Below are 9,580 nucleotides of genomic sequence, written 5' to 3'. Positions count from 1 at the left end.
GATTCACGGCCGAGGCGCGCCATCTCCTTCGGCGTGAGCTCTGACTGCAACTTCTTCAGGGCCTTCTTCTTCGTGACGGCGGCCTGGTCGTCGGGTTTCTTCGGGGTCATGACGGAGGAAGGGGAGCAGGAGCACGGGAGGGTTTTGGAGGAGGAGGGAAAATGTGGCCAATGTGTTCCCTACGGGCGGGCCAGAGAAGGATAAGGACGTCGGAATTATAAAATATAGAAATGATATAAGCATCAGAAATTGAATCTCGATGAATTAGAAGTACTACTGTCTTTTTAATCATTCAATCATTGATCGGTTTGGGGTGCGGGTATAGTTGTATCACTGGAAAGGTAGGAACAAAAGTCACATTAGCTGTATGGGGTCAAGGGGGTGCGGCAGGAGAGCACAGACGGAGACCGCGACCGCTGGCTGTACGTTTCCCCTTGTGCACCGGTTACAGGGGTGGGTGTCCCCTCTTCCTCTTCAATCCGCGCACCCGAAGCTGAGGCGAGCATATCTGGCGCGGCACGCTGGCCTGACAGGGAGATTAGCACTCGTCATCATGGCTTCGTCTTAACGCTAATCATGCTCAAATCATGCTGCTGCATTCCGGGATTATTTTCTCATCCTAGTATCCGAGCTAGGATGACTCAATTATTATTGCTAACTGGAAGCGATACTAGTAGCATCATCTCCTTTCGAATGTAAGAACTATCAACGCTGATAAGATTTCTCTGATAATCCCGGCGGATAAGAATTGGCTTTTCTTTCCTTCTCTGCTGCTGCTGCTGGTGGTAACTTTGTGCTTTGTAGGGAAAAGCCTTGCCTTGTTTTGCTTCCGCTTTATAGATCACTTTTCCTTAAAGTAAATCCAGACACCCTTTTTTTTTTTGCACGGACACACTTTTGAGTTGACAATCTCACTGTGAAATGTGCCTCCAGTCCTGCGCAAAGCAATGCATCGCCACCGGACCGACCGGACCGGACCCTTTTAATTCTCTTTTCACCTGCTCCCGTCAGTACACCAACAGTCAGTGAACACGCCGAGCACGGGCAAGGCCATGAGCTCTCTGTTTGCTCGGTCTCCCCCAAAAGGTGGACGCTGCTGCATTCTGTAGGGATCAGAAGTCATATTATCATCAAAATTCCTTCAAGATTCCAATCAGAGAGACGAGCGCAGCAACGACGACCCACAAAGCGCCCGGGGGAGTTTAGGTGCGCTGCTTACCCTCACTCACTCGCTCCTTCACCTCACTCCATTTTGTTTATGTCTAATTTGGCATCTGGTTCGGTTTGGATTGCAGGGTTCAACTCGGTTTGGACAGCAGCCATGGTTCCACTCTCCTGCCCAGCTCACGCTTGGATGGATTTTGTTTCTTGATGTAGCGTCGGCGTGTGCCTATGTGTTTGCCCTTGTTCCTGGCCACATTGCCGACTTCTTGCTCTCGGTTTGGTACCTGGATGTGTTTGTCTGGCAGCTGGAGTCCAAGCACCAAATTACCCAGCTCACATTCGCGGTGATTTTGGTTGGAATTTTCCCCACACTGCAGCTTTCTTGTGCTCCTTCATCTGCCGCAATTTCCCCTTCTTCTTGGCCTCATCCTAGCTCCGAGTTGGGTGCCGGAAAAAATCCCCAAAATTTCCATCCTTAATCTTTTCTCTCAAGTCCAAGTGCCTTAAACCCTACCTACCCACCACCACCACCCCACATTATCACTTCGTCTGGCTTCGTCGAGGTTGGATCTTGCAATGCGGCTCGTCGTCCTTTGTTTCTGGATTTGGGCTGCGTCCGCCGCCGCCGCCGTGGCTGGCTCGGACATGGAGGCGCTGCTGGAGTTCGGCAGAGGCATCCGGCAAGACCCGTCCCGCCGCCAGGCCGCTCCTTGGAACCCGACCAGTTCGTCGGATTCCGACGGCTGCCCCGTCGACTGGCACGGCGTGCAGTGCAACGGCGGCCAGATTCTTTCCATAGCGTTCGATGGCATTGGGCTTGTGGGCAACGCCAGCTTGTCGGCGCTTGCAAGGATGACGATGCTTCAGAACCTATCCCTCTCCAACAACAAATTGGAAGGGGCCTTGCCACGTGCATTGGGGTCTCTTGCTTCGCTGCAGCACCTGGATCTTTCCAACAACAGGTTCGTCGGCTCCATTCCGGCCGAATTGACTAAATTGAGCAACCTGGGACACCTCAATCTCTCCTCCAATGGCTTTGGTGGTGCATTGCCGTTGGGTTTCAGAAGCCTGAGGAAACTGAAGTACCTGGATCTCCGTGGCAATGGCTTCGTCGGCAAATTGGATGACATATTTGCACAGCTGCAGAGCCCAGTCCATGTTGATTTCAGCTGCAACCAGTTCTCGGGGTCCCTGGCATCAATCTCTGATAACTCATCTGTGGCTAGCACACTGCAGTACCTGAATGTTAGCCATAATATGCTGTCAGGGCCAGTATTTGAGAGCGATCCGACGCCTTTGTTTGACAGCCTCGAGGTGTTCGATGCAAGCTATAATGCGCTTACTGGCAACGTCCCGTCGTTCAACTTCATGATCTCCCTCAAGGTGTTGCTTCTGCAGAACAATAATTTCTCGGGGTCCATTCCGGAAGCGCTATTTCGGGAGACCTCCATGATGTTGACTCAACTTGACCTCAGCTGCAACCAGCTCACAGGTACATTTATTTTCCTACTCTTCATTGCACATTTCCCTTATGCTTGAACAATTATTATGTTGTAGTGTAATAACCCATGCAAACAATGCATATATTGAACACATTTTTTTTCGTTGCAATAATAACCTCTATAACACTGAATCAATACATACTATGTTTGTAAATGATGATGTCTTGCGATTACTAATCATGATGTCGATTGCCTCTAGTTTCATCGAAACCCTTGTATTACACAGGTCCAATTAGGCGTGTAACATCAGTGAATCTGAAGTACCTGAATCTGTCATGCAACAACCTTCAGGGAACTTTACCAATCACATTTGGGAGCTGTTCAGTGGTTGATTTGAGTAGAAACATGCTTTCAGGGAACATATCAGTTGTCCATACATGGGGAGATTATGTTGAGATGATTGATTTGAGCTCAAATAGATTAACAGGAACTTGGCCCGATCAGACTACCCAATTTTTGAGGCTGACTTTATTGAGGATTTCCAATAACTTGCTAGCAGGAGAATTGCCGACTGTTCTTGGAACCTATCCCGAGTTGATTGCCATAGATCTTAGTCTCAATCAGCTCCATGGAGCTTTACCTAAAAATCTCTTTACAGCAGTTAAGCTGACCTATCCTAATCTTTCAGGAAACAATTTCGCAGGAACTCTGCCTCTTCCCAGTTCTGAAACCAACAACTCAACTACTATAGACCTGTCAGTTCTTCCTGTACAGACTTCAAACCTTTCATTTCTTGATCTTTCAAACAATTCTTTTGGCGGTCCACTGCCTTCAGGCATTGGTCGTTTGAGTGGATTGGTGTTGTTGGATCTTTGCCTGAACAAGTTTACTGGGCAAATTCCGACATCAATCACCAAGCTAAAGCATTTGCTGCACATTAACTTGTCAAGCAACCATTTTGATGGTAGCATACCTGATGGCCTCCCAGACGATCTTGTAGAGTTCAATGTATCCTACAACAATTTGTCTGGCCCCGTTCCGGGCATTTTGCTGAAATTTCCTGATTCATCTTTCCATCCAGGGAATGAACTACTCGTTCTTCCCCTTTCTGGGTCACCAAATAGTCCTGAAGGATCAGGTGGGAGGAAACATGGTATGAAGCGTGGAATTCTGTATGCATTGATTGCATGTGTTATTGTCTTTGTTACCGGAATCATTGTCCTTTTACTTGTCCATTGGAAGATCTCTAACTGGAAGAGTAGCGAAAAAGGTAAGGGCCAAAATAAGAATTCTGTAACTCAAGGACATGATGCTCCTCAGAGACGTGCAGAAATTCCAAGTTCTGAAATGCACGATGTCTCACTAGGATCATCACCATCTGCAGAGTATGGGGGCGTTTCCGTGCCTTGTGGTGGCCTGGAAGGACAGCATGAAACACAATGTGTGGATCAGCCAACCGGTAGCATTTCCAGCCTTAAAGATAGCACAGCGTCTTCGATGCCTTCATTGATATCATCACCGTCTGATGTGCGCTCGCACCACCACTCCATCTTGAGAGTGCACTCTCCTGACAAACTGGTTGGGGACTTGCATCTTTTCGACATTTCTGTGTTGTTTACGGCTGAAGAGCTCTCTCGTGCTCCGGCAGAGATCATCGGCAGGAGCTGTCACGGGACATCCTACAAGGCTACTCTTGACAATGGTTATGTGCTGACAGTGAAGTGGCTGAAGGAGGGCTTTGCTAAGAGCAAGAAAGAGTTTTCCCGTGAAATCAAGAAGCTCGGCAGCGTCAAACATCCCAGTCTAGTGTCCCTGCGAGGCTACTACTGGGGCCCCAAAGAGCATGAGAGGATCATCATATCAGACTATGTAGATGCCACATCTCTGTCAACCTACCTGTCTGGTAATGGTTCTCGGCTCTCTCTCCATCAAATTCTAGTGGCAGCTGATTTGTATGTATTCTGATGCATTTCTTTTCTGTTATCTTTCAGAGATTGAAGAGCGAGATCTTGCACCTCTGTCGGTGGGCCAGCGGCTCGATATCGCGATCAGCATTGCCCACTGCCTAGATTACCTGCACAATGAGCGGGTGATCCCACATGGCAACCTCAAGTCGTCCAACGTCCTGCTTCAGGACTCAAGCCCGTCTGCTCTGGTAACTGACTACAGCCTTCACAGGCTGATGACTCCGGTGGGCATGGCCGAGCAGGTCCTGAATGCAGGGGCCCTTGGGTACTCCCCTCCTGAGTTTGCGAGCACCAGCAAGCCATGCCCGTCTCTCAAGAGCGACGTGTACGCCTTTGGTGTCATCCTGCTTGAGCTTCTAACAGGGAGGATCGCGGGCGAGATCATTTGTGTGAGCGACGGCGCGGTCGACCTGACGGACTGGGTGAGGATGCTGGCAAGGGAGGAGCGTGCTTCGGAGTGCTTCGACAGCCGCATTGTTGAAACTGAAAACTCAGGGGCCGCATCCAACAAGCTGGAGGACATGCTGCACATTGCCATCCGGTGTATCCGGTCTGCATCGGAGAGGCCGGAGATAAGAACGGTGTTTGAGGACCTCTCTTCGCTTTCGTCGTTGTCGTGACGGTGACTGGGAGTGGCGTACATCTCGTACTTACATCAGGTTCTTGAGACTCCGGAGAGCCGGGTATACTAACAGGGTGTTAGGGTTTTGTGGCTATGTCTCATGTGTGTAGTCTCTTTTGAGCATTTCATTGGTGGGGTTCCTCTTCCTGGGAAGCGTTCATACATTTTTTGGTTAGTTTACAATTCTAGCATTAGATGACTTGTGTGAGAATGTGTTTTGTGCATTTGCGATTCTGGACATCTGATAGGAAATAAGAAGGTTGCATTGATTCGTTTTTTTCATGGTTTACATGATTATACAGTCAAATAACCAATTATGTATAGCTATATGCTTGGTGCTTAAATCTTTGCAAGAAGCTGAAGGATTTGCCAAACAAGAATAAAGGAAACTAGCAGGTGAAGGCGCAGCGTGCACCCATGCAAGTGTTCTTGACTTATACATTATTTTTGTTGCTACTTAAGAACTGTAAGAACAATATGGTACATGTCGGATGAGTATAAAGTACATCTGGTTGAACATTATGTTGTACTCCCTCCGTTTCGAAATATAAGACCTTTTAGAGTTTTGACTATAGACTACATACGGAGTAAAATGAGTGAATCTACACTCTAAAATATGAGTATGTAGTATATAGGAATCTCTAAAAGGTCTTATATTTAGGAACGGAGGGAGTAGATTACATTTGCTAGATGACACAATTTGCTAATGAAAAAGAAAATCCAGTGAAATGCAATAGTTTATTTATAGGCTAAGCTATCATAAGCAAATGTGAAATAGAAGATTCACACATTAAAACAGTGAGATTTTAGTAACGTTATAGTAAGAGAAGATGTATATACAACACACACTAGACAGAGAAAATATGCTCCACATATTCAAGATGACTGCATAATATGTGTACATACTATTCAATGAAAATATTATACTAAAACCAATATTCAATGAAAATTTCATGGAAACCATATATTAAAGTTTAAAAATTTCTAAAAAAATATGAGACGTTAAGGGGGTGATGTTTTATTGTCATGCAAAATATCAAATTGAAACATGTTATGGCATGTGAGGTATAAAAAAAGATAAATTCAGCCCTAAATAATGACATTAATGTTTGGCACTATTCAATGCTGATTTTGTTTTTTCATACTCCCTCTTTGCAAAGCATGCACATGGTTCTAGGTCATTGATTTGACTAACTAAATATGCATTATATGTCATAAAAATTATATTATTGGATTCTTCGACGGGTGTAGTTTCCAAACATATATTTTTCATCACATATGATGCATATTTAGCTAATTAAATTATTAATCCAAAACTACGCGCATGCCCTGTAAACAGAGACAGAGGGACTAGCTCATATCTCGTAACATGTTTCAACTTGAATCTATGCAATAAAACATCATCCTATTAACATCCCATATTTTTTCATATTTTTTTAAAACTTTAAAACATTTTTTTCTCATGGTTTTCACCGAATGTTGGTTTCCGTATGATATTCTCCCTGTACAAAAAAAATGGTTGACATCTCTCTTTAGTGAATTCTCGTTTGATACACGTGAGATATGGATGCTACCTCAAACGAAAACGCTATGCCTCATTAGGTACCACGAAGACGACCTGAGAGACACTCAGAATGAAGGCCAAGCGACCACGGAGATGGACACGACAAAGCATCAAAGGTAGGCGCCAAGACCTCCCAGCGGTTGGATATCCGGCCCAGGGCCCGGAAATTCGGCACCATCAGTCGAGAAGCGAAGGCCGGTTGAAGCACTAGCGGCCGGACATCCGGCCCCTGGCCGGACATTTGGCGTCGGCCCGGAAATCCGTCCTCTCCCCGGAAATCAGGCACAACCTATCCAGAAGCATGTAGAAACAACTCCTCCAGCCCCGCACATCCGCCCCCAGCCCAGACATCCGGCGCGTGCGTGCGCGCAGGAACGGGCCTGAGGCCCATGTACCCCCCTCTCTCTCGCCCCAACTCGCCTAAGACTATAAATAGAACCCATCCTTCTCCAGCTAGGGTTAGCATATGTTTGGCTCTTAGATAGTTGAGCATTGTCCTTCCACTCCCTCCTCCCATGGAGATGATCTCCATGTGAGAAGATCAAGTGGATGCCAAGGCCCCTTCATAGGGAAGATCCTCTACAGATTTCAAGGCCCCATCTCTTCGAAGTGGGAAGACTACCTCGTTACCTGTATCCCGTGTTGAAATTGGCTTGATGCATCCTTGTGTCTTTTTATGGATCTAGCGGATGTGTGATCGAAGATTGTTCTTGAGAGTTTGTTGATTTTATCTTTGGTTTTCTCCCTTTTCCCCTCCTTGTGTGAATAGATCGACCATACCGGGTTTGCCCCGTATCATATTGGTACGAAGAGCCACGTTGATTCACACCTTGGAGTCTCATCCCCCATTTGCTAGCCAATTTTTGTTTGTCCAGATCAAATTTCGAAAATTCTCACAAAAATAGCCATACAAAAATTTATTGGATTCATTGGATTTGAGGAGATTTTGTTGGTTTTGATTTGTGGATTTTGTGGTTGGCAAGCGGGTCTAGTTTTTCCCCATCATCCCCATCATTTTCCTCCGCAAAATCACACCTAATTTTTCAAAAAAATCATGTTCATCCTAAAGTTCATGAGTTCCTGAGATCCGATCTTGATTGGGCTGCTAGAAATACGGACCGACCCCACACATCCGGCCCTCGCGGAGCCATTTAGGCAATCTTGCCTCATTTTTCATCCATTTTGTCATTTTCCACCACTTTTCATTCCGCAACCTCCGCAAATGTTTTGCAACCTTTTGCATTTGAGATTTTGAGCCGCAAATTTGCCGCTTCGTAAGGTGTTTTGGCTACTTAGGAGTGGTTCTTCATCGACATCGCCGCTCATCATCACCTCGATTCTTCACCTAGCAACTCATCGTTTACAACTCACCGTAAGCAAGGACGGTAACCGCGATGACACTATGTAGGGTCCGAAGTATGTCTAGGGGGGGTTATTAGACTACTTGACCAAATAAAAACTTAGCCTTTTCCTAATTTTAGTTGTGGGCCAGTTTTAGCAGTTGTAGTAAGTCAAGCACACCCTACACATGCATATCTAAGAGTATTGAACCGGAAAGTAAACACATGCAAATGTAAGTAGAGGGTAGGGATAGGAAGATCAAACGCAAAGGTTGACATGATGATTTTTGGCGTGGTTCCGATAGGTGGTGCTACCGTACATCCACGTTAGTGGAGACTTCAACCCAGTGAGGGCAACGACTATGAGAGTCCACGGATGGCTTCACCCACAAGGGGTCCACGGAGTAGCAGCGTTGTCTATTCCACCATGGCTTACGTCCACACAGGACTAGTCTCACTCGGGGAAGATCTTCACGAACTAGGCGATCTCCCCGCCCTTACAAACTTCATGGTTCAACTCCACATCACGAAGTAGGAGGCTCCCAAGTGACACCTAACCAATCTAGGAGGCACCACCCTCCAAAAGGTAATAGATACGGTAGAACGATAAACTCCTTGCTCTTGTGCTTCAAAAGATAGTCTCCTCAACACTCCATCACTCTCTCAGAGATTTGGCATGGGTGAAAGAGATTGATTTGGTGGAAAGCAACTTGGGGAGGCTAGAGATCAAGTTTCTAATGGATGGATTGGAATATATTGATCTCAACACATGAGTAGGTGGATCTCTCTCAGAAAAATGGATATGGCAAGTGTGTGTGTGTGTTCTAAGTGCTTCCTATGCGAATGAGAGGTGGTGGAGGGGTATATATAGGCATCTCTAAAAATTCAATCCTTACAACATTATTGCCCAACTTGGTGATACCGACATGAATCTCGGTGGTACCGAGTTGCAGTAAATGTGGCAACTTTCGAATTCTCGGTGAGACCGATATACGAATCTTGGTGGTACCGATATGGTGACCTAGGGCAGTTTCCAAATCTTGATGTGACCGATTTCAAAACTCAGAAATTCCGATTCTTGAAATCGACACACCAGAATGCTGGTCACTGATTTTGGGCGGCACCAAACTGAAAGTTGGTTGTATCGAGACTGTAGGGTTTGGCATAGGTTCTATGTGTTGAAAAATCGGTAGGGCTGAGTGGATTTTTTGGCGGCAGCGATTTTGATGTTTAGGCTTTAGATAGAGAATTTTATGGGAGCTGAGTATTTTTGGTGGCTATCTCTAAGCACTTGGGCAACCAATTCATCATAGATACCTCAACCCCTTTTAATAGTATTTGCTTTCTTATGGACTCAAAGTAATTTCTCACAAATATAAAATGTGGAATCTTGTATCTTGAAGCTTGGCCAATCCTATTCCTTTCCTTGCATCAAGGGGTTTCTCCTCACAATCCTGTAGCTAATGCATCTTTGAACCTTT

At 45.9% G+C, this 9,580-nt stretch overlaps 1 protein-coding gene across 1 annotated transcript; it reads left to right on the top strand.

Moving 5' to 3' along the window:
• The first annotated feature begins 1,001 nt into the window (after nt 1–1,001).
• On the top strand, nt 1,002–5,472 carry LOC123448776 (probable inactive receptor kinase At5g10020). Its single transcript, XM_045125778.1, has 4 exons — nt 1,002–1,206; nt 1,296–2,656; nt 2,893–4,509; nt 4,598–5,472. Exons 2-4 carry the CDS (start codon nt 1,741–1,743, stop codon nt 5,191–5,193), a joined length of 3,129 nt encoding a protein of 1,042 aa, XP_044981713.1. The 5' UTR covers nt 1,002–1,206; nt 1,296–1,740; the 3' UTR covers nt 5,194–5,472.
• Nucleotides 5,473–9,580: the final 4,108 nt, after the last annotated feature.

This window comes from Hordeum vulgare, chromosome 4H, assembly GCF_904849725.1.
Source record: "Hordeum vulgare subsp. vulgare chromosome 4H, MorexV3_pseudomolecules_assembly, whole genome shotgun sequence".
Lineage (NCBI taxonomy): Eukaryota > Viridiplantae > Streptophyta > Magnoliopsida > Poales > Poaceae > Hordeum > Hordeum vulgare.
The sequence above is the reverse complement of the archived record's forward strand: the minus strand, read 5'-3'. Positions and strand labels throughout refer to the sequence as shown.

Bases quoted from the DNA above. Each gene is read 5' to 3' on its own strand.
- LOC123448776 (XM_045125778.1), top strand. From the start codon at position 1,741: ATGCGGCTCGTCGTCCTTTGTTTCTGGATTTGGGCTGCGTCCGCCGCC. The intron at 2,657-2,892 runs GTACATTTATTT...TGTATTACACAG, and splicing joins CAGCTGCAACCAGCTCACAG to GTCCAATTAGGCGTGTAACA. The intron at 4,510-4,597 runs GTAATGGTTCTC...GTTATCTTTCAG, and splicing joins TCTGTCAACCTACCTGTCTG to AGATTGAAGAGCGAGATCTT.